The sequence below is a fragment of the Hippopotamus amphibius genome, chromosome 7 (assembly GCF_030028045.1).
Source record: "Hippopotamus amphibius kiboko isolate mHipAmp2 chromosome 7, mHipAmp2.hap2, whole genome shotgun sequence".
NCBI lineage: Eukaryota > Metazoa > Chordata > Mammalia > Artiodactyla > Hippopotamidae > Hippopotamus > Hippopotamus amphibius.
Window position 1 is genome coordinate 112926614 of NC_080192.1, and position 25792 is coordinate 112952405.

The window sequence follows — 25792 nt, forward strand, 5'->3', positions numbered from 1 at the left end:
GACTCCTGTGTACTTCCCTGATCATATTACCTTCCTTACCTCCCCAGTGATGATCATTGGAGAGATAAGGAAGGTAACCTTAACCTTAACCTCTTTCCATGTATGTTTTTATGTAAGTTGGTAGCACATGTACTTGTATCCACAGATGATATATAATGTTCTTTTGCATGTTTTGCAACTTTATGTAAATAATGTACATACAATTTTATAACTTGCTTTGTGGTTCAAGGTTAAGATTTTGAGATTCCACATTAATACATGTATCTCTGGTTCATTTTTCACAACTGGTGTGTAGTATTCTATGATATGCCACAATTACTCGATTTTCTTTGGACAAGCATGTAGGTTGTTTCCAATTTCCAGACTTACCCAAAAAAGCTGCAGAGCACAGTCTTGTATGTATCTCTTTATCCACATGTGCTTGTCTTTCTCTAGAGTCTGTATCTAGAATTGAAATTACTAATTGTATTCACATCCTAATGTTTCTTGTCAAATTAATTTCTAAATCGATAGAACTATCTTACACTTAAGATAGAAAGTAATATATAAGAATTCTATCTCTATATCTTGAATAACATTTGTTATTATCAGACCTCTTCTTTTTGCCCTTCTGATGGATAAATAGTATGTCATTGTTGCTTAATTTTCATTGCCCTAATAGTGAGGTTGAACATCTTTTATGTTTATTGACACCATTGGTTTTGTCTTCTTGAATTGCTTATTGATGTACTTTGACCATTTTTCCTGTTGTGTTTGTCTTTTTCTTACTGATTCATAGGAGTTCTTCACATATCCTTTGTCCTTTATTTATGCTATAGATATCTTCCCCATATTTGTGCCAACTTTTCACTTCGTTTCTGATGTCTTTTGTTAAACAGGTTTTTAAATTTTTATGTTTTGTGCTATCTGTGTTTCATTCAACTCAGCAATTGTTTGTTGAACACCTACTATGCATCATTCTACCCACTGAGTATATAGCATTGAGCAAAGGAAACAAAGATCCCTGCCTTCATGGAGGTTACCTTTCTGGTTCTAGGGAGAGAGAGAGAATAAAGAAATATGTGAGTAAAATACAAAGTATGTCAGAGGCAATAGGTACAATAAAAAATGAAATAGGACAAGGAAAGATTAAATAGGCCATGTTGGGATAGGATGAGCTATGATTTTAGTAGAGTGGTCAAGGCAAGTCAGATATATCTTGAAAGTAGAATTGATGAGGTTTGCAGATCACTTGGTTGTGGCAAGAAAGAAAGATAAAGAAGACATACTTTTAAGCATGAGCAGCTTGGAAAGACAGTTATTTATGAAGATAGGAAAGATTGCCTACAGAACAGGAGATTTTTGTGGGGAGAGGATACATGGGGAAATTGGATGTTCAGTTTTGAACATTTTTTGATATTACTTGTTAGGCATATAAATTTAGGAGTGCTCTGCACATAAACAGCTTTGAAGGTCATGGGACTGAATGAGATCATCAAGTGAATTAGTGCAGACTATAGATAAAGAAGTGATCTGGGCTATGTGGATGGTAAGAGCCAAGGAGTTGAGTAGGAACTAGCTAAAGAGACTGAGAAGGGCCAGTGGAATAAGAAGCAAACAATGAGAATGAGGTATCCTGGAAGCCAAGTGAAGAGGAGTGTTTTTAGGAGGAGAAAGTGATCAACTGTTTCATAATCCTGATAGGTCAAGTACTGTGAATACCTAGAATTAACATTTGTACTTTGTGCTGTAGTAGCCATCTGAGACCTTTTTTTTTTCCTTAATGAAGTAATATCTTTTTTTTTTTTCATTTTTATTTTATATTGGGGTATAGGTGATTAACAATGTTGTGTTTCAGGTGTACAGAAAAGTAATTCAGTTATGCTATACATTTATCTATTCTTTTTCCAATTCTTTTCCCACTTAGGTTATTAGAGAATATTGAGCAGAGTTCCCTGTGGTGTCCTTGTTTGTTACCTATTTTATATATATTGGTGTGTATATGTCCATCCCAAATTCCCAATTTGTCCCTCTCCCCCACCTTTCCCATTTTTAACCGTAAGTTTTTCTCTTTTTGGGGTTTTTTGGGCTGCATTGGGTGTTCGTTGCTGCATGGGGCTTTCTCCAGCTGTGGCGAGGGGGAGCTACTCTTCGCTGCAGTGCATGGGCTTCTCAGTGTGGTGGCTTCTCTTGTTGCAGAGCACAGGCTCTAGGCACGCAGGCTCAGTGGTCATAAGTTTGTTTTCTAAGTCTGTGAGTCTGTTTCTATTTTGTAAATAAGTTCATTTGTATCTTTTTTTTCTTTTTTTAAGATTCCTCACATTAGTGATATCATATGATATTTGTCTTTCTCTGTCTGACTTACTTCACTTGGGATGATAAACTCTGGGTCCATCCAGGTTGCTGGAAATGGCATTATTTCATACTTTTTAATGGCTGAGTAACATTCCATTGTATATACATACCACATCTTCTTTATCCACTTCTCTGTCAGTGGACAGTTAGATTGCTTCCATTCTTGGCTATTGTAAACAGCACAACAATGAACATTGAGGTGCATGTATCCTTTCAAACTATGGTTTTCTCCAGATATATGCCCAGGAGTGGGATTGCTGGATCATATGGTAGCTCTTTTACTTTTTTAAGGAACTTCCATACTGTTCTCCATAGTGGCTGTACCAATTTAAATTCCCACCAACATTGTAGGAGGGTTCCCTTTTCCCCACACCCTCTCCAGCATTTATTGTTTATAGACTTTTTGATGATAGCCATTCTGACTGGTGAGAGGTGATATCTCATTGTAGTTTTGTTTTGCATTTCCTTGGTAATTAGTGATGTTGATTGAGCATCTTTGCACGTGCCTCTTCACCATCTATATGATTTCTTTGGAGAAATGTCTATTTAGAGCTTCTGCCCATTTTTTGATTAGGTTGTTTTTTTGATATTGAGCTGTATGAACTGTTTGTAAATTTTGGTGATTAATCCCTTGTTAATTGCATCTTTGAAAATATTTTCTCCCATTCTGTGGGTTGTCTTTTTGTTTTGTTTACGGTTTCCTTTGCTGTGCAGAAGCTTTTAAGTTTAAATTAGGTTCCATTTGTTTATTTTTGTTTTTATTTCCATTACTCTGGAAGACAGATCAAAAAAGATTTGTCAGAGGGTTTTCAGCCTATGTTTTCCTCTAAGAGTTTTATAGTATCTGGTGTTACATATAGGTCTTTAATCCATTTTGAGTTTATTTTTGTGTATGGTGTTAAAGAATGTTCTAATTTCATTCTTTTACATGTAGCTGTCCAGTTTTCCCAGCACAGTTTATTGAAGAGACTGTCTTTTCTCCATTGTATAGTCTTTTCTCCTTTGTCATAGATTAATTGACTATAGGTGTGGGGGTTTATTTCTGGGCTTTCTATCCTGTTTCATTGATCTATATTTTTGTTTTTGTGCCAGTATTGTACTGTTTTGCTGACAGTAGCTTTGTAATATAGTCTGAAGTAAGGGAACCTGGTTCCTCCAGCTCCGTTTTTCTTTCTCAAGATTGCTTTGGCTATTCGGGGTCTTTTGTATCTCCATACAAATTTAAAAAATTTTTTTATTCTAGTTCTGTGCAAAATACCATTGGTAATTTGATAGGGATTGCATTGAATCTGTAGGTTGCCTTGGGTAGTATAGTCATTTTGACATTGATTCTTCCGATTTAAGAACATGGTATATCTTTCCATCTATTTGCGTCATCCTCGATTTCTTCCATCAGTGTCTTACAGTTTGGGGGGTACAGGTCTTTTACTTCCTTCAGTAGGTTTATTCCTAGGTGCAGTAAAACCTTGGTTTGCAAGTGTAATTTGTTCCGGAAACATGCTTATAATCCAAAGCACTTGTATATCAAAGCAAATTTCCCCATAGGAAATAATGGAGACTCAGATGATTCATTCCACAACCCAAAAATATTCCTATAAAAATGATTACAATACAGTAATATAATACAAAGTAATAAAGAAAATACAAAATATAAAGAAAAATAAATTAACCTGCACTTACCTTTTAAAACCTTCACGGCTGGTGTGAGGAAGACAAGAGAGAGGAGGGTTATTGTGTAGGACGACTTTCACTGTCACTGTTGGAATCACTGCTATCTCTTGGCTCAATGGAATCTTTTTCTTTCTGTGTAACTTTAACAAGGAATCTATCCAATGACACTTGTTTTTGCCTCCTTTTGAGGATTTCACAGAAATGTGACATTGCATTGTCATTAAACAGATTCATCACTCGCACTGCTACATCCTTATTCTGGTGGTGCTTTTCTACAAAATTTTGCATTGTTTCCCACATTTTACACATCTCGCTAATCTCATTTGAAATGAGGGATTCCTCCGCCTTTTTCTCCTCCTCCTCTGTAGGTGAGATCTCCTCCATAACCTCTTGCTGTTGCTTGCAATGCAGATCCATCAGTTCATCGGTGGTCAGCTCCTGGCCATGTTCCTCCACCAGCTCTTGAATGTCATCCTCATTCACCTCCAGTCCCATGGTCTTCCCCAAGGACACAATATCATCAACAACTGGCAGTTCCTGTTCATGAGCAAGCCCTTCTAAATCATGTTCAAGAATGCAGTCAGGCCACAGTTTTCTCCAAGCAGAATTGGAGAAATCCCACAGCAACAGAGAGAGAACCATTGGCTCAGTTGTGATCATGTGACATTAGGTGTCACGTACTATTCATATTGCAAGACATCACTCGTTTATCAAGTTAAAATTTATTAGAAGTGTTTGTTCATCTTGTGGAACACTCAGAACAAGTTGCTCGCAAGCCAAGGTTTTACTGTATTTTTATTCTTTTTGATACAAGGGTAAATGGGATCGGTTCTTTAACTTCCTTTTCTGATCTTTCATTGTTAGTGCATAGAAATACAGCAGATTTCTGTGTATTAATTTTGTATCCTGCAACTTTACTGAACTCATTGATGAGCTCTGGTAGTTTTCTGGTAGCATCTTCAAAATTTTCTGTGTGTAATGTCATGTTTCTGCAAACAGTGACAGCTTTACTTCTTTTCCAATTTGGATTCCTTTTACTTTTTCTTCTCTGATTGTCATGGCTGGGACTTCCATAACTATGTTGAATGAAAGTGACGAAGAGTGAACATCCTTGTCTTATTCCTGATCCTAGAGGAAATGCTTTTGGCTTTTCACCATTGAGTATGATGTTAGCTATAGATTTGTCATATATGGCCTTTATTATGTTGAGGTATGTTCTCTCTACACCTACTTTCTGGAGAGTTTTTATCATAAATGGGTGTTGAATTTTGTCAAAAGCTTTTTCTGCACCTACTGAGATGATCATGTAGGTTTTATTCTTTAATTTATTGTGGTGTGTCACACTGATTGATTTGAGGATATTGAAAAATCTTTGCATCCCTGGGATAAATCTCATTTTTTCATGGTGTATGATCCTTTTAATATATTGTTGGATTTGGTTTGCTAATATTTGGTTGAGGATTTTTGTGTCTGTCTTCATCAGTGATATTGGCCTGTAATTTTTTTTTTTTTTTTTTTTTTGTAGTATCTTAGTCTGATTTTGGTATCAGGGTGATGGTGGCCTTGTAGAATGAGTTTGGGAGTGTTCCTTCCTTTGCAATTTTTTGGAATAGTTTCAGAAGGATAGGTGTTAACTCTTCTCTAAATGTTTGATAGAATTCACCTTTGAAGGCATCTGGTCCTGGACTTGTTTGTTGGGAGTTTTTTAATCATAGATTTCAATTTCAATGTGTGTGATTGGTCTGTTCATATTTTCTGTTTCTTCCTGGTTCAGTCTTGGGAGATTGTACCTTAATAAGAATTTGTCCATTTCTTCTAGGTTGTCCATTTTATTGGCACTTGGTTGCTTATAGTAAGTCTCTTATGATCCTTTGTATTTCTGTGGTGTCCACTGTAACTTTTTTCATTTCTAATTTTATTGATGTGGGCCTTCTCCCTTTTTTTCTTGATGAGTCTGGTTGAAGGTTTATCAATTTTGTTTATCTTTTCATAGAACCAGTTTTTAGTTTCATTGATCTTTTCTATTGTTTTCTTTGTCTCTCTTTTATTTATTTCCACTCTGATCTTTTTTTCTTTCTTTCTTTCTGCTAACTTTGGGTTTTGTTTGTTCTTCTTTCTCTAGTTGCTTTAGGTGTAAGGTAAGGCTGTTTATTTGAGATTTTTCTTGTTCCCTGAGGTAAGATATTATTGCTATAAACTTCCCTCTTACAACTGCTTTTGCTGCATCCCATAGATTCTGGATTGGCGAGCTTTTGATTTCATTTGTCTCTAGGTATTTTTTTATTACCTCTTTGATTTCTTGAGTGTTCCATTGGTTGTTTAGTAACATATTGTTTAGCCTCCATATGTTTGTGTTTTTTACGATGTTTTTGCTTGTTTTGGTTTTGTTTTTTTACAATTTTATACAGTTTTCTTCTCATAGCATTGTGATCGGAAAAGATGCTTGAACAATTTCAATTTTCTTAAATTTACTGAGGCTCGCTTTGTGGCCCAGCATGTGATCAGTCCTGGAGAATTTTCCATGGGCACTTGAGAAAAATGTGTATTCTTCTGCCTCTGGATGGAATGCCCTGTAAATATCAATTAAGTCCAACTAGTCTAATGTGTCATTTAAGGCCTGTGTTTCCTTATTGATTTTCTGTCTGGATGATCTGTCCATTGATGAAAGTGGGGTGTTAATGTCCCCCATTGTTGTTGTGTTACTGTCAGTTTCTCCTTTTATGGCTGTTAGTATTTGCCTTATGTATTGAGGTGCTCCCATATTGGGTGCATATATATCTACAATTATAACAGTCTTCTTGGATTGATTCATTGATCATCATGTAGTGTCCTTCCTTGTTTCTTATAACAGTTTTTTAAGTCTGTTTAGTCTGATATGAGTATTGCTGCTCCAGCTTTCTTTTGATTTCCATTTGCCTGGGATAGCTTTTTCCATCCCCTCCCTTTCAGTCTGTATGTATCCCTAGATCTGAAGTGGATCTCTTGTAGACAGCATATATATGGGTCTTGGTTTTTTGTTTTTGTTTTTTATACATTTATTTTATTTATTTATTGGCTATGTTGGGTCTTCATTGCTGCACACGGGCTTTCTCTAGTTGCTGCGAGCGGGGGCTACTCTTCATTGTGGTGCGCGGGTTCCTCATTGTAGTGGCTTCTCTCGTTGTGGAGCACGGGCTCTAGGCATATGGGCTTCAATAGTTGCGGCACACAGGCTCAAAAGTTGTGGCTCACGGGCTCTAGAAGCACAGGTTCAATAGTTGTGACGCACAGGCATAGTTGCTCCATGGCATGTGGAATCTTCCCAGAGCAGGGCTTGAACCTGTGTCCCCTGCATTGGCAGGCAGATTCTTAACCACTGCACCACCTAGGAAATCCATGTGTCTTGTTTTTGTATCCATTCAGCCAGTCTATGTCTTTTGGTTGGATCATTTAATCCATTTACATTTAAAGTTATTATCGATATGTATGTTCTTATTGCCATTTTGTTAATTGTTTTAGATTTGTTTTTGTAGGTCTTTTCTTCCTTTTCTCTTGTTTCTTCTCATGTTTTGATGACTAATTTTCGTGTTGTGTTTGGACTCCTTTTTCTTTTGTGTGTGTGTATCTATTGTAGATTTTTGGTTTGCGATTACCATAAGGTTTTGATATAGCAGTCTATCTGTATGTAAACAAGATTGTTTTAAGTTGCTAGCCTTTTAATTTTTTCTTTCTTTTTTGGCTTTTCTCTTTCCCTTAGTGTCCACATATGCTGGTTTTTTAGTTTCTAATGCATTTCCAACATCCTGCATTTGTACTCTCCTCATGATTGCTGGTTTTGGTATCATATTTGTGTGTAGATGATTTCCTCATTTACTGTTTGTTTGCCTTCACCACTGAGCTTTTCCATTCTTAATTTTCTTGTTTCTAGCTGTGACTTCTTTTTTGCCACCTAGAGAAGATCCTTTAGCATTTGTTGCAAAGCTGGTCTGGTAGTGCCAGATTCTCTTAGCTTTTGGTTGTGTGTAAAGCTTTTGATTTCTGCATTGAATCTGAATGAGCTCCTTGCTGATTAGAGCATTCTTGGTTATAGGTTCTTCTCTTTCACACTTTAAATATATCTTGCCACTCCCTTCTGGCCTGCAGAGTTTCTGCTGAGAAATCAGCTGATAACCTTATGAGAATTCTCTTATATGATATTTATTGCTCCTCCCTTGTTGCTTTTATTATTTTTTCTTTGTCTTTAATTTCTGTTTGATTACTGTGTGTCTCAGCGTGTTCCTCCTTGGGTTTATCTTGTCTGGGACTCTTCTGTGCTTTCTGAACTTGGGTGACTGTTTCCTTTCTCACATTAGGGAAGTTTTCAGCTATTATCTTTTCAAGTATTTTCTCAGGTCCCTTTTTTCTGTCTTTTCTGTCTGGGACCCCTATAATGTGAATGTTGGTGCATTTAACGTTGTCCCAGAGGGCTCTTAGACTGTCCTCATTTCTTTTCATTCTTTTTTCTTTTTTTCCACAGCAGTGATTTCCACTGCTCTGTCTTCCAGATCACTTATCTGTTCTTCTGCCTGTTATTTCTATTGATTCTTTCAAATGTAATTTTCATTTCAGTTATTGTCTTGTTCATCTCTGTTCTTAGTCCTTCTAGGTCTTTATTAAACATTTCTTGTATCTTTTCAATCTGTGCCTCCATTCTTTTTCTGAGGTCTTGGATCATCTTTACTATCATTACTCTGAATTCTTTTTCAGATAGGTTGTCTATCTCCACTTCACTTACAAGTTCTTTGGGGGTTTTATCTTAAGCCTTCATCTGGGACATGTTCCTCTGCCATCTCATTTTGTCTAACTTTCAGTGATTGCAGTTTCTGTTCCACAGGCTACAGGGCTGTAGTTCTTCTTGCTTCTGCTGTCTGCCCCCTGCTGGATGAGGCTGTCTGAAGAGGCTTGTCCAGGCTTCATGGCAGGAGGGAGTGGTTCCTGCCCACTGGTGGGTGGAGCTGGGTCTCATCCTTCTGGTGGGCAGGGCCATGTCAAGGGGTGTGTTTAGCGGGAAGCTGTGTGCTCAGGAAGACTTTAAGCAGCCTGTCTGCTGATGTGTTCCTGCCCTGTTGGTTTTTTGGCCTGAGGCGTCCCAGCACTGGAACCTACAGGCTGTTGGGTGGGGCCAGGTCTTGGTGGGAAAATTGCAGTGTCCAGGAGGGCTCATGCCAATGAGTACTCCCCAGAACTACTGCTGCCAGTGTCTTTATCCCCACATAGCCATAGCCACTCCGCACCTCCACAGAAGAACTTCTAGTACTAAACCATAGGTTTGGCCCAGGCACTTATGAGGTCACTTCTCATTTCCCTTGATCCTGGTGCACACGAGATCTTATGTGTGCCCTCCAAGAGTGGAGTTTCTATTTCCCCAGTCCTGTGGAATTCCTGCTATCAAATCCTGCTGGCCTTCAAAGTTGTATTCTCGGGTGGCTCCTCCTCCCATTGCCAGAACCCCAGGCTGGGGAGCCTGATGTGGGGCTTACAACTTTTGCTCCTTTTGGAGAACTTCTGTGATGTGATTATTTTCCAGTTTGTGGGTCACCCACCTGGAGGGTGTAGGGTTTGATTTATCATGATTGTGCCCCTCCTACCATCTTGTTGTGACTTCTTCTTTGTCTTTGGATGTAGAATATCTTTTTTTGGTAGGTTCCAGCATTATTTTGTCAGTGGTTTTTCAGCAGTTACTTGTGATTTTAGTGTTTTCATAAGAAGAGTTGAGCTTACATCCTTCTACTCCCCCATCTTATCTCTTCCCCCCATAATATCTCCAGCCATGAGTGACCTTGGCAGCAGTGGTCAGTGGAATGAGAAGCCCTCCACCAACAATAACTAGATATTTTCCATGAATATAATTAAGAGTCTTGAAAAGGATTTCATAGATGCTTAGTATGGTTCTGTGTAAAAAAAACACAGAGACCATTTCTTAAGTCAAGGAAGTTCCTCTCTATTCCTAATTTAAGGTTTTTATCATTTTTTAAGTGTGTTGATTATTTTCTGTTTGTTTCTGCATTAACTGAAATGGGCCTAAGATCTATTTCCTTTATTTGTGATTGATAGATTTTTCTAATGTTGAACCATTCTTTCATTCTTAAGATAAATCCTGCCTGGTCACATAGGATTTTATTATTACTATTATTGTCTTTATTTTGTGCTTTTTTTTTTTTTTTTAATAAATTGACTTATGAATGTAGAGTTTTTTCAACCCATATTTTACAGTAAGATTGGTTTTTAATTGTCAGTGTGTAGTTTTAGTGTCAAGGTTATATTAGCTTGATAAAATAAGTTGAGTAGTTTTAAATAGCTGGCATTATTTTCTTAAATAGTTAACATATGAGATTATCTTTTCCTTGAGGCTTTGAGAAAGCTTCCTTTGAAAGTATCTGGGTTTTATGTCTCTTTTAAGAAGGAGACACTTAATTATCAATTTCTTTAATAGTTATTGGCTTATACGCCTCTTTTTTTTTTTTTTTTGAGTTGATCTTGGTAATTTATTTTCTGCGTTATTATCCATTTTATCATGTTTTCCAACATATTAGCGTAAAGAATGTTATAATTTTTTCCAGCAGAATATTATTGTTTTATTAATGAATTAAATGTACAAAATATAAAACTACATTTTCATGCTAATTACTTACATATAAGTAGTAATGAAACTTATAAAATGAGAATTGTCTGAGTATTAAAACATTTTTGTTAAGACTACTAAATTAAATAATTAAACATATTTTTACTTAATACAAAATAATAAATGTTCAATGTTATGGATTCCAGTTTATGCAAAAGATACTATGAAACATTTAAAACTAGCAAATGCTACAGTGGTTTTACACTAAATGTTTAAAACTTCAAGGTATAAGTTGATCTTTTTCTTAATATAAACTATATCACAGTTATCTGGAATTAAATACTTTTTTTGTAACAGAAAAATTATTTCTACAAAGATTCCAGGACCAAATAGTGAAAAAGCTTTTGGGTGGTTTCTTCCAGTTAAGAGTCTAGACCATCAGTTTCAATAGAAGTGGTGCCAGTAGAGGCTCACACAGCAGAAGGTGATGTCAGCTGAAGGTGGGGAGGAAGTGGCGGGTTCCAAGACCGGGGGACATCCCAGGCCAGCAAGGCACAGGACACAAAGGCCACGTGCCTGGCATCCCAGAGGGATGCAAGAAACAAAACCCAACACTGGCACCATCTACACAGCAGTGACTTCAGATCTGTTCTAAGATAGATCATTTAGTAAGAATCTATGTTGATAAACTGTAACAGGGGCCTCATAACTATAGCTGTAACACAGATCCTAGGTGCATGATATATCCTAGTTTATTTGAGCTCCAGGGGCATTTGAGGCAGATGGAGGCACTGCTGGACTTAGAGAAGACTCTGGGCCTTCCTTGGCATCTTTGGGAGCCTCTGCGTCTGGGGGCAGCTCAGCTTCTCATGGGGATGGGGACAAAGTAGAGGCCCTGGGTGTCTGTGGGGTCCTCTTGTCTGGGTCCACTCACTGCTGTAACCATTCATCCTTATATCCATTGCTAATAAGTTTGGAAAAGTTTGTGGGCAAACTGGTTTTTTGACCAGGCCTTTTCTTTCCTCTTTTTTGAGTTCTTCGGCCTCTCTTTGCCAAACCGTCTTCATGTCAAAGTTGAAGGGCCCCCTTCTGGACTTGTTGCCACTGGCCTGCTTGGGGTTAAACTCTTAATAAATCATGTAATCCGGTATGGGCACAGCAGGGACCTGCCTCTGGTCAGCCATTGGCAGCTTGCTGTGGTGGACGTACCAGTCTGACAAGGAGCAGGCCACGGGAGCTCTTCCTGGCCCCTAGGGCAGTGCTTCAACAGATCTCGAGGCCAAAAGGACACAGCCGTGAGAGCCCCCCACCTGGGCCTGTGCATCACCAGCCAGCAGGTCACAGCGACATGGGGACCGGGACGCCTCCTGGGCTCCACTGCCTCAGGTACAGGACACCAAGGTGTCCCTGGTCCTCAACTGCCAGTGCCTGTGCTGCCTGGTGCTCAGAGAGGCAAGGATGTTATCATAATTTTTTAAAAACTTTATTGTATCTGTAATCATGATACCTTTTTCATTTGTAATATTTTTTTTTAAATCTGTTTTGCTGTAGACATCTTTATTAATACATTTTTTAAAGAACATTTTTATTTTGTTGGTCCTCTCTATTAGTTTACCAATTTAATTGAAACAAATTAATTTTATTTCCTTCTGGTTCCTTTAGGTTTACTCTTTTTCTGTCTTATATTAAAATGTTTCATATTGCATTATTTCAGGAGACACATAATCTTGGGTTGTGCCACTATTAATGGTGCTAAGCTTGATGATTTCAGTTAAGGTGATGGTCTCTCCATTGTTAACAGGGCATTATTCCCTTTGCAATTACTTAGTAGACTGTAGGGTAATACTTTGTGCAAATATTTTATTACTCAACATCATTTCACCTAATGAGCTTAATAACCATGGATGATTTTTACCCTAATCATTTGTTTCACTGGCGGTTGCTCATGATTTTCTATTTCTGTTATTTTCTCCATGTATTAGCTGGTATTATTCTGTAAAGAAGAGTTCCCCTCTTTTTTTGTACTCTTTGTTTTTTTATTTTAGTTTGGTGTGTGTTTTGTTTTTGCTTGTTTTTATTGTTTTTATTTTTTTCAGTTTATTATAATCAATTACAGTCATTATTGTTTTTGATGCTCAAACCGTCCCAAATGTGGCTTGTAGGAGCCCCTTCAAACTGGGTCTTGTGTTCTTTTGACACATCTCCATGAACTTTTGAACACTTCTTGCTTTCTGACAAAATGACTAAGCGTGCTTTTCACTCTCCCTGCCCCAAGCTTGGAATTAGCCTTTAATTAATGGCACCATCTTGACTAAAAATTTCCTAGTGTTCTGTTGTGCTGTTTTCCAGTTTTTAGAGTTCAACATGTTTGCTATAATAAAGTTTACAGTAAAGAGACTTCCCTGGCAGTCCAGTGGTTAAGACTCTGCACATCCACTGCAGGGGACATGGGTTCAATCCCTGGTCAGAGAACTAAGATCCTGCCTGCCATGTGGTGAATAAATAAACAAACAAATAAATAAATATGAAGTTTAAGTATTCCATTTTCCTGTCTTAGGAGTTTTCGTTGTTAAAACGGTTTTGTGATGGGCCACCCAGAAGGTGGGAAAGGATGCTTCTTTTTTCCACTAATGGAGTGATACTGTACATGTATCATGTAACTTTCTTAAAATTTAGAATTAAAGCTATCCTCACTTCAGCTCCATTAGGTAATATATTCCTTTAAAACCAATAGACTATTAATGTATTAAGATACTCAGCTAAAATGGATAGGTTTAGCTGCATACCCTAATGGTAATGCTAGCTGGCATTGAAATGAAAGTTTAAAACACCCAGTGAGTATTCTTGGGGACGGAACTTAAACCAAAATCAACTTGGAGTACTTTAGGATTACTATATAAAATCTTAGTTTCCCTGGGAGTGATTCCTTTTGAGGAATTATTTACAAAGCTCTTGAATTCTACTTTCATTTTACTAAAGCAGTTAAAACTATTGCTTTCAGGGTTATTTTGGTTAAGATAAACTCAGTTTATTTGGATTTGTGACACATAAAAAAGTTCATCAGGAGTGGAAAATAAGTTTAGGAGGATAGGTATTCGGCCCAGCTCTGTTGCCTTTAGCCCTGCATTGGCCAAGGCTCTCAATATGAATGGGTGTTTAAAAGTGGCAGAGCCCAGCTCCTGACCTACAGTGTGCTAGGAGCTGCAAGGTAGTAGAAAGAGATACTCTCTTCATAGCTATCCTGACTATACTTCAAAAGTTCTAATAGGAATTAACAGAATAAATATATATCTAGAAATGAAAAGGCAGCTTCTACCACTAAGTTACAGTTTCTAGTTAAATTTCTAGTGATCTTCTGATTTGTGCTTTGGGTGATAATAGGAAATTATTGGTATAGATATTTGCCTCACTGCTCTAAAGATCAACAATAGGAAATTATTGGTATGGATATTTTGCCTCACTGCTCTAAAGATCAACACTAAATTTTGTAGAAATGCTAAAAAAAAAAAAAGTAAAAATATGAGTCTTCACTATTTGAATTTCAAATCATTACTCAAGCATATTCATTTTATGGTTGAAGTAGAGAGTGAATGATTTAAACTACTGTAACAACCATTGTTGCTAATGTGAATCTAATCCAAATCATAAAACATCTCAGAAAGTCTAAAAAACTTTGAAAATGATTATTTTTGTATTTAATTTGCTTTGGTGATTTTTGTTTTATTCTTATGTTCAATATTAGATTGTAAACGCTTTGTGATATGAACTGTATTTATAGCTTACATTCTCTACACTGTTGGTAAAGTATCATGGATACCCTTGTGCAATAAATATTTACCAGCTGTTGCAGGTCCTTACCAAAGGCTTAGTGCACTCTCTGGCACAAATCACTACAGTTGTCATCTTTGGCAGAAAGCTGACATTTAAAATCTTGGCTGGAATTCTTTTCCTTAAGCAAGGCAAAGCTGTGGAGTGTTGAATTATTCAACCCTTTTTTTTATTTGACAACTGAGGTTTTGCCTTATCCAAATTTTATTAATTCATATGATATTTATGTGCTCACCAGTGATCAGCTTAAGCTTTTAGCTTGTTAGATACTGCTAATAAGACACTGAATACCTTATTTAGCTTTCACGGGTATCTCTACTTGTTAATTTTCCATTGTTTTTCCTTGTTCTTCCTTTTTGAAGATGAATATATTATTTTTTTCTTAACCTCAAAGAGAAGCTCTGTTTTATAAATCATTAATTCACCTTTTGATATAATAAACACTTCTGTTTGGAGGATTCCCTATCCCCACTAGAGAAGAAAATTATGGCTAATGAAGATATAAAGTATGCAAAACTTCTTATCATAACTCTTGCTGTGAATAAAATAATAGTGAACATTTATTGATAATGATAATGTCTTCCTCTCCCTTTGACATCTTCCTCTTTTTAGGAGGTATTTTAGTACTTTATAAAACTCAGTAGACTTGTACTTCTCACACCTGGCTATTAAATATGTAAATGTTCATAGGATTTCCTTTACTGCTTTCCCATAATATTTCTGAACACTCTCCAGCGCTTCTCCATACTTCTGCATCTTAAGGACTTATCCATTTAATTTAATAGTATAGTCATCAAATATCCACCTTATTTGTTTACATTTTTAAATGAAAAAGAGGAAGTAATTTATTGAGCTTATAAAACATTTAAGATCTGTGAAATGTATATTATTTCATAGGTATAGAGCTAACATTGTAGTACTTGAATGAGAAGGAAATAAGAATTATCTTTAAAAAGCAAATGTTTTCTCCCTAGTTGAAATATTATGATCATGCTGATAAAACTCTTTCCAGGATTTTCTGCCTATTAAACAAGAAAACGAAAAATCGCTTTCAGAAAACATGGATGCATTTGAAAAAGTCAGAGCAAAATTAGAAACACAGCCACAAGAAGAATATGAAATCATCAATGCCGAGGTAGGATATCTTATATCCTTTTTTGTTTAATCTGCCATTACCAGTCAGGATACAAATAAAATACCTTGTGGTTCATAAACATAATCCCACATCAAAATTAGGCTGCTTTTGGCCTTTAAAATATGCTGAAAAACTTAACAAAGAGGAAGCTGAGTATGGTCCTTTAAATAAGATCAAAGCCAGGGTGAATTTCCAAGCATATAATGTTAATACTGGGTTTTGGAAAAAAAACAATTCTGTTTTTAAATTTTCTAAATACTCCCTAGGAGAAGATCAAATGAAGCTACTGCTTTATTACTTGAAAAGTATTTGATTGCTCTATCTGTACTTTTTTTTTAATAAAACTAAATAGTATAGTACCATGAAAGCCAAGTATTTGCCTGACCATTTTTTGGTTACCACAGTCATAAGTATTCATTTGAAACAGACTGAACATGCATGTTGAAAATTTTTCGATAAGATTGGAAAACAGAACCACAGCTTATGAATGAAAATTGCATACATAGGAGAATGGAAATAGCAATAGGTTACGAATGAGGAATTCTAGACTTAAATTATGCTAGTAACTACAGCAGGTGGTAAATGTCTTAAGCTACCTGAAATCATATCAGTCAAATCAGTTGCATTTAATACGTAGGAATTAAACAAGAGCATGATTCATATACTGATAATAGTCTTTCTCTCAATCTTACATTGTCTATATATCTGTCACCCCCACGGAGGGTGAGATGCTTTGCATAGAATCAGATCAAACTCTGAACAGTTGGCAGTGACAGCATATTTTGAAGGAAGGAATCTCAGAAAGTTATTGACTGGGTTTTCAGACTAGTCTAAGTTACAGTTTCCACATCTGCATCATTTTGGATTATCTTAAAGATGCCATTTGATCTCTATTAATTGTCAAATGTTCCAGAAGTAAAGCTAAAGTTGTTTGTACAGTCATGAGAACCGACGTAGATTTCATTACTCCTTCTCTTTGTTGCCTCTTACATTTATGTATTAGAAACTCCTCCAGTGATTGTAAACATATGAAAACCATATCTTAATCATTATGTTGTAAAAAGTGATTCATTTTATATTTTCATATGTTCATTCATTGACTGCAACAGGTCTGCTTATAAAAGATCTCATTTCTGCATCTTGAATAGTCAGACCACTAAACAATTAATTTAATTAAATTGTTTTTAAATTATTGAATAAATTATCGTTATTAAATAAACCATTTTTTTCTTTTCATTGTCAGATTAAACATGGTGGTTTTGTTTATTATCAAGAGGGCTGCTGTTTGGTTCGTTCCAAAGATGAAGAAGGTACAGAACAGTTTTTCCTTTTAAGAAACATCTGATTTTTCAGATTTCACATTTTTCATGGGAAATTTGGTATTGATTTTTCAAAGGTATAGAAAATATTTGTTTTCGATTTCTGATTTTTCTCTTTTTAAATGACTAGTTTTTAATTTGGGGGGTTGCTGAAGATATAATTAACAGCTACATTGGAAAGCTTTGGCAGAGAGAATGAAGGTGGGAACCAGCATTTTTTGAGCATCTACCAAATCCCAGATACTGTGCTAGGGCACTACATAGATTATTCAGGCCACTTACATTTTCTTATTTTCATAGGTTCTATATGGTCTATAAATATTAAACTGTATGTCAAGTAACATCACATAGGTTAATGCATAGAATAATATTGAATAGCATAAGGATATAGTAAATACTAATGCCATTTTCTGTACACATCAAACTGCTGTCAGTGCTCAAAGAAGCCAAAATGTAGCCTCTTACAAAAGGGGAATGCTAGTTTAAAACATTAAAATAACAGTTTAAAATTTTTTGAAGTATATCTTGTGGAATTATCTCCTTTATCCTTTTCTTTTTGCAGCAGACAATGATAATTATGAAGTTTTGTTCAATTTGGAGGAACTTAAGTTAGAGCAGCCCTTCATTGATTGTATCAGAGTTGCTCCTGATGAAAAATATGTAGCTGCTAAGATAAGAACTGAAGATTCTGAAGCATCTACGTGTATAGTTGTGAAGCTTAGTGATCAGCCTGTAATGGAAGCTTCTTTCCCAAATGTGTCCAGTTTTGGTAAGCCACCAACCAAAACAGTCTTCTGCATTGAAAAGGCAACAGTAAAGAGAGTTGTCCACACTTTACAAGCATTTTTACTTGCTCACGTGAGTGAATGAGAAGATGAATGCCTGATCTGTTTGTTTATCCCTGTGGACTCCATACCTTCCTCTGTGCCTCTTATTCAGGAGACCTTCCCTTCTTTAGTTAAATACCCAAATTCATGTTTATGTTTTTAAAAGTATTATAATCAGAGTCCAGGTTGTACAGTGTATATTAATATATCAGTAATTCTTTTCTATTACTTAGAACACATTTTTTGCATGTACATTGTATCTTAATATTTTATTCACCTTTAAGCTTGGGTATGACTTTTTAATTTTACATCATCTTGTCGAGCCATTATAGCACATTGCCCAAGGTCACTACCAAGGGACTCTGGAACATGTTGAACTAACTTATCAATAAAGCCCATGATATTTTTACCAATAGAACCAACTTTAAATTTTATCATTTATCATTGAGTGGTACATGTGTTTATAGTGTATCCTCCCTTTTCCTTTTCTACCATAAATTTCCCTATTGTTTAATAACTAAATGCTTTTGCCGTGAATCAAAATTATACCCTTTCTACTTGATTCTAAGGCATACCTCTTGTACATTTTAACCTCTCTAAAATCAGAATGCATGATATACAATAATGTCTTACAGTCATTGTCAGCCAGGTGGCAGTCATGATGTAATAGTGTGAAAACTTTCATTGATAGCTTCTGGTAAGATCTAGAAAACACCAGCATTAAAAGCATATTTGGTAGTTTGAGATATCTTGTGGCTTGAAAACAGACAGAAAACATTTAGGCATGAGAGAAAGTGATCCTAAATTTCCTCAGACTTCGAGGTTATAGATTTAAACATAATTCATCTCCTGAAAGCAAATGTGACTTTACCAAAGTCTTTCCTAAATATTGAATATTCATCTCTTATTTAGAAACTTGAGTACCCAGAGACTAATAGCTACTTGAAAACTTAGAATTGATGCAGTAGGATATTATTCTCTGGCTTATAAATAACAGGGCTACATTTAGTCAAACCTATGTTAGACTTAGATTTCTGGGATAAACTTGCACGTATCTTCTATTTGGCAATCAAAATCAGAGTGTACTGTGCTTCTTTCTTTTTTTTTTTCTTTTTTAACTGTAAGTAGGTGGCTATCTATAATTCTTTAATTATTTTCTTTTAGAATGGGTAAAGGATGAAGAAGATGAAGATGTTTTATTCTACACCTTCCAGAAGAACCTTCGCTGTCATGATGTATATCGAGCCACTTTTGGTGATAACAAACGTAATGAACGTTTTTACACAGAAAAGGACCCAAGGTACTAGAACCATGCAATTAAGTCTTTTTCTTCAGAATATTTCTCTAGTTATCTGAAGTGCTGCTCTTGGTTGACTTAAAACATTGATTTTGGCTGGAATCAGATATAATAAGGCTAAGAGGAGCATAAGCATTCTTTTGTAAGTTTAGATTCAAAATTGGAAATTAGTTATATTCAAACTTCAGAGTGAACACAGGTATATCATTAGACTACAAATGCTGTTACTAACATTCTCTCTGTACTGACACATGCATGAAAGGAGTTATTAATTAATTTAATAGGGTTAAATTAAACATTTAATAGGGTTTCCATGCAGCAGTTTTGAATCTCCTATAAGGCATAACTAGAATAACCATAGTGTCAGTCATACAGCAATTACTATCTCATATAGATTATCTGTATTTTAAACTGCTTTCCTTTGAACCATGATCTACACTGCTCTTTAGATTTTACTTTCCCCAATACTTTGGTAATTCCTCCTTAAAGCTAATTCTTTTTGCTTCAGGACTTATGCCTCATATTACCACTTAACCAGGCTTGGAAGGAAATGATAATAAATTTGTGTGGGAAAATCCCTTAACTCTTACCAGATATAGTTTTCCAAATGATTTATGATAAATTATTTCTTAACACCACAGTCCTGTCACCTCTTAGATGATTGAACAGTATAATTTGGACAATGTCTGAACAGATTGTGCAAGAGAGAAAAATGATCTTTTAACACCACATCTATGACAATAAAAATTGATACCCAAAACGAGAAAAGTAACCCTTCACTTAATAAAACCTCAGAGCTGACAAGGACCTTAAAGAAAATCTTGTTTATATGCCCAGTTTATATAAAGAACTTGAGTTCTGGAGAAATTATATTATTCCAACCCATAGAACTAACATTCTTGGTTCAGTGATGCTGTCATTGCTTTTTTCTGATGATGATTGTTTTAATGAGAATTTACTAGAACTAACTATTCATGTGATCCCACTATTTTATGTGTCATTTGTCAAAGATATCTTTTGGAGATGAGAGTTTAAGCTAGTAATTTATTACATTGTATCAATGACTTATGATTATGAACCATTTTCCATCTTGTGAATAAAACTCAGAATTGACCCTATGAGCTATATCCTTGACTAAGGTACTTGGTTGCCATATGTTGTTACTGTCTTAAGTTCTAAGATTGAGTTATCATACATACATTTAAGATTCTTGGTATTTGGCTTCTGGCATGTTTTTTCTACCCCATAAAGAATTAACCATAATTAATATGTTTAAACCTAGTTTGGCATCTAATCTACAGCACAAATTAGTTTATGGATTCTGAATACAGTTGACCCTTGAGCAACTAGGGGATTAGGGACACTGACACCCATGTAATTGAAAATTCGCATATAACTTTACAGTTGACCCTCTTTATCCACTGTTCCACATCAGCAGATTCAACCAACCACAGATGGTGTGGTACTGTGGTATGCATTTATTGAGAAAAATATGTATGTAAGTGGACCCCACCGGTTCAAATCCATGTTGTTCAGGGGTCAATTGTACTTAATAAACAGCCCCAATCCAAAGGGAAGGACCAAGAGGGAAAAGCAGCATACCAACAGAGAAAATGGAATGAAGGTCTTCATAGAACGAGGACTGAGCTGTTTGTTTTTTTTTTTTTAACTGTGTTTGCTTTGATCGCCAGGTTTCAGTATTCTGTTCTCACAGTAAGCTTTGCCAAAATTATAACTTCTTTTTCTAGTTTCTTGAGGTGTGAATTTTTTTTGTTTGAGATTTTTCTTTTTTCTTAATGTGTTTATTGCTATAAATTCCTCTTAAAACTGCTTTTGCTGCATCCCATAGGTTTTGGTGTGTCGTATTTCCATTTTCACTTCAGGATTTTCCCCCCCTTTTGATTATCTTCTTGACCCTTTGGTTGTTTAGGAGTATATTGTTTAATTTCCATATATTTGTTAATTTTCCAGGTCTCTTCCTGTTAAGACTTATTTTGTAACCTAACACATGATCTGTCCTGGAGAATGTTCCATGTCCACTTGAGAAGAATGGTTTATTTTGTTTTGTTTGTTTTTGCTGCTGTTGGACGGAATGTTCTGTATATGTCTGTTAGGTCCATTTGTTCCAAAGTATAGTTCAAGTCCAGGGTTTCCTTACTGATTTTCTGCCTGGTTGATCTATATATCCGTTGCTGAAAGTGGGATAGTAAAGTCCCCTACTATTATTATGTTATCTGTTTTCCTTTCAGATCTGTTAATATTTGAGAATTCTGATTCTGAGTGCATATATATTTATGCTCGTTATATCCTCTTGACGAATTGACACCCTTATCATTATATACTGGCCTTCTTTATTTATGTCATTACAGCTTTTAAGTTAAGGTCTATTTTGCTGATATAAGTATAGCTACCCTTCCTCCCTTTTGGTTTCCACCTGTATGGAATGTCTTTTTCCTTATTTTGAGCCTCTGTATGTCCATGAAGTTGAAATGAATCTCTTATTATAGGCAGCATATAGTTGGCTCTTTTTTTTTTTCCCCATTCAGCCACTTCATGACTTTTGATTGGAGAATTTAATTCATTTACATTTAGAGAAATTTTAAACAGGTAAAGACTTAGTAATGCCATCTTTTTCATGTTTTCTAGCTGCTTTGTATCAATAGTTCCCATGTTCCTTTCTTCCTTTCCTACAGTCTTCCTTAATGAATTGATGATTTTCCATAGTGCTGTAGTTTGATTCCCTTCTCTTTATATTCTGTGTATCTGCTGTAAGTTTTTGCTTGGTAGTTACCACTTTACTTCTCTTTCTAACAAAACTGTTACATGTAGAGCTGCTTGTGTTCTCACTTCCCTGTAACCACATATCTGCCAAATAATTGACTAATTTATCTTTTGATTACCTGTGTCATCATTACACATAAATAAGTAGATAAAAATAGCAAAGAAAGTGTTGAAAATAAAGAGCAAAGTAGGGGCAGGGGACTTGCCCTACAACGATATATTACAACATGTGAAGGCACAACAGTTAAAATAATATAAATTTATAAATTGACAGACAAATAAAAGAGACCAGAATAGATAACTTTAAAATAGACCCTAGTATGTATAAAAACTTATAATAAAAGAGGTGTTGCAAACTAGTGGAAAGTAAATGGGTATTATTTTTTAATGTGGGAAATAGTGAATATTTGGACAAAAATAATTTTCATCAGCATACATTCCTAAAAGATTTAAAGGATCTATTGGTAAAAATAAAACTATCAGCAAAAAAAAAAAAACCAACCAAAAAAAAAAACCTAGGTGAAAATACGTGTTTCACTCAACTTGGTTAAAATATTTCCAGAGCATAAAATGAATAGAAGAAATTACAAGGGGTAGTGCCAATATTTTTGATTATCTAAAATATTAGACTCTTATGTCAGAAACTATTGTAAACAAATAAATTAAAATCCAGATGATAAAAAGGAGGCAAGTATTTTCAACAAAAGGACAAGTTAATGTCTTTAATTTATAAAGAGGTGGTTATAGACCAGTAATTTAAACTACATCACCAAGCTTAAAATGGACATAGACACATCGCAAAGAAATAAAATTGACAAACATGTTAATATAATCCAGTACAAAAGGAATTTTACCAAAATGCATATCTCTGGGGAGTGGAATTCAGGGTTATCATCCTTCTTTATATTTTTTAGTATTTTCAGTATGAATTACTTTCATAATAAGGAAACATGTAGGTATAATATTTAAAGGCATTCAGTGTGTCAGTATGAATTAGTATAATGCTCTTGGGGTAGTATTTGATTATAATTATCAAAAGTCATAAAAATGCTCTTAATCATTAAAGTAGTATTTCTATTATTAAGAATTTATCCTAAGGAAATAATTATAAAAGTTAGGGAGACAGAAACTATCTTCATGATATATTCCCTTTTATATTTATTACAATGAAACATTAAAATCTACATTTTTAAGAATTATGGTAATTCAACTTGATAGAATATTAGGTAGCCATTAAAAATGATTACAGACTGTATAACTAATGTGGGGGAAGATGATAATATGTGTAATAAGAAATGCAGGGAATTCCCTGGCACTCCAGTGGCACAAAAACAGAAATATAGATCAATGGAACAGGATAGAAAGCCCAGAGATAAACTGTGGTCAACTAATCTGTGACAAAGGAGCCAAGGATATACATTGGAGAAAAGGCAGCCTCTTCAATAAGTGGTGCTGGGAAAACTGGACAGCTATATGGAAAATAATGAAATTAGAACACTCCTTAACACCATACACAAAAATAAACTCAAAATGGATTAAAGACCTAAATGTAAGGCCAGACACTATAAAACTCCTAGAGGAAAACATAGGAAGAACACTCTTTGATGTAAATAACAGCAAGATCTTTTTTAATCCACCCCCTAGAGTAATGGAAATAAAAACAAAAATAAATAAGTGGGACCTAATGAAACTTCAAAGCTTCTGCACAGCAAAGGAAACTATAAGCAAGACGAAAAGACAACCCTCAGAATGGGAGAAAATATTTGCAAACGAATCAGCAGACAAAGGATTATCTCCAAAATATATAAACAGTTCATCCAGCTCAATTATCAAAAAAACAAGCAACCCAATCAAAAAATGGGCCGAAGACCTAAATAGGCATTTCTCCAAAGAAGACATATGGATGGCCAAGAGGCACATGAAAAGCTGCTCAACATCACTAATTATTAGAGAAATGCAAATGAAAATGACAGTGAGGTACCACCTCACACTGGTTAGAATGGGCATCATCAGAAAATCTACAAACAGTAAATGCTGGAGAGGATGTGGAGAAAAGGGAATGTTCTTGCACTGTTGGTGGGAATGTAAACTGATACAGCCACTATGGAGAACAGTATGGAGGTTCCTTGCAAAACTAAAAATAGAACTACCATATGACCCAGCAATCCCACTCCTGGGCATATACCCAGAGAACAGCATAATTCAAAAAGACACATGCACTCCAATGTTCATGGCGGCACTATTTACAATAGCCAGGACATGGAAGCAACCTAAATGTCCATCAACAGATGAATGGATAAAAAAGATGTGGTACATATATACAATGGAATATTACTCAGCTGTAAAAAGCGATGAAACTGGGACATTTGTAGAGACAGGGATGGACTTGGAGACTGTCACACAGAGTGAAGTGAGTCAGAAAGAGAAAAACAAATATCGTATATTAACACATATATGTGGACTGTAGAAAAATGGTACAAATCAATCGGTTTGCAAGGCAGAAATAGAGACACAGATGTAGAGAACAAACATATGAACACCATGTGGGGAAAGCGGGGAGGGTTGTGGGGGAATGAATTAGGAGATTGGGATACCAAATTGTACACTCTAAATATATGCGGTTTATTGTCTGTTAACTGTATCTCAATAAAAGTTATTAAAAAAAAAAAAAAAAAAAAAGACTGTGTTTCCACTACAGGGGGTGCAGATTCTGTTCCTGGTCTGGGAACTAAGATCCCATGTGCCACACAGTGCAGCCAATTAAAAAAAAAAAAAAAAAACACCTAAATGCAGAATCCAGAATTGCATATGTACTTTTAAAATAATTACATCTATTTACAGACGTATAAAATACTATTAAGCCTTCGAAGGAAAAATAGAAAAATTAAAATAGTTAATTTTTAAAATGTGTTATGTTACTGAGATTGTGAGGGGTTTTCTTCCTATTGTTTGTATTGTAAAAACTAGGAGAGTAGGAAAAAAGGATATCCAGCGTGCACAGAGAGGAAAAACAAAGTCTGTGTCGTTTTCTTCCCTACAATTACATATCTCCTCTAGAAAGTTTATTTCCTCTTCTCAGCAAAAAGCCCTATAATCTGTTGCTGTGAATGAGAGTTAGATTATGTCTATAGTTTACCTTGTGCATTTTTTTAAAAAGATGAATTGATAGACACACAGATATGTGATAAAGACAATATACCAAAATGTTAGCAATGATTGAATCTTAGCAGTGGGTATATCAGTATTTACCTTGCATTTCTTTCAGCTTTACAGTATGTTTGAAAAATATTCATAATAAAATGTTAGAGAAAAATTATTTTGAATGCCTTTGGGGAGGAAATGAGAAATATAATAGCCATTTTTTATAAGCAGTATTCACTGAGGAGTTTTTATATTCTATCTGCATTATAAATTAATATATATATTGAACACCAGTGAGATATGATCATTAACAAGATAGCTTGCATTTGAAATTTATTGGGTTTTCATATCTCTTTCTCTCTTCCTCTCTCTTTCTTCTGTGCAGCTTTTTCGTTTTCCTTTATCTTACAAAAGACAGTCGTTTTCTCACCATGAATATTATGAACAAAACCACTTCTGAGGTGTGGTTGATAGATGGCCTGAGCCCTTGGGACCCACCAGTACTTATCCAGAAACGAATACATGGGGTCCTTTACTACGTAGAACATAGAGATGATGAATTATACATTCTCACTAATGTTGGCGAGCCTACAGAATTCAAGGTAAATCCTGTATTCTCCTGGTCCCTGTTTAGGCTGTTAGGGAGTGTTACACTAACATCAGCATTTCTTGTTCTAAGAGTTTGTTGTTTTGTAAGCTTTGAGTATTGTAAAAACTGATGCTACCTTCCTATGTGTACCCAATCCTATTTCTCTTCCCTTAGAGCTAATACCTCTTCATATTTTGATTGTAGCTAAAATGGTTAGTAAATGCAAACAAACTCTATCCTGAGCATATTAGTTATCAAAGCCAAACTTGGTGGCTTAACAGACTTTTGTA

General features: G+C 35.3%; 1 protein-coding gene across 3 annotated transcripts in view; it reads left to right on the plus strand.

Annotated features, from left to right (window-relative positions):
• PREPL (prolyl endopeptidase like) overlaps positions 1-25792 on the plus strand; it is a 57621-nt gene that overhangs the window by 15246 nt on the left and 16583 nt on the right. For all 3 annotated transcript variants that reach the window (XM_057743471.1, XM_057743473.1, XM_057743472.1), the window contains 5 exons: positions 15426-15548; positions 16792-16858; positions 17430-17636; positions 18859-18994; positions 25299-25515. In XM_057743471.1, the coding sequence (XP_057599454.1) occupies positions 15426-15548; positions 16792-16858; positions 17430-17636; positions 18859-18994; positions 25299-25515 (750 nt within the window). The remainder of the gene's footprint in view (positions 1-15425; positions 15549-16791; positions 16859-17429; positions 17637-18858; positions 18995-25298; positions 25516-25792) is intronic.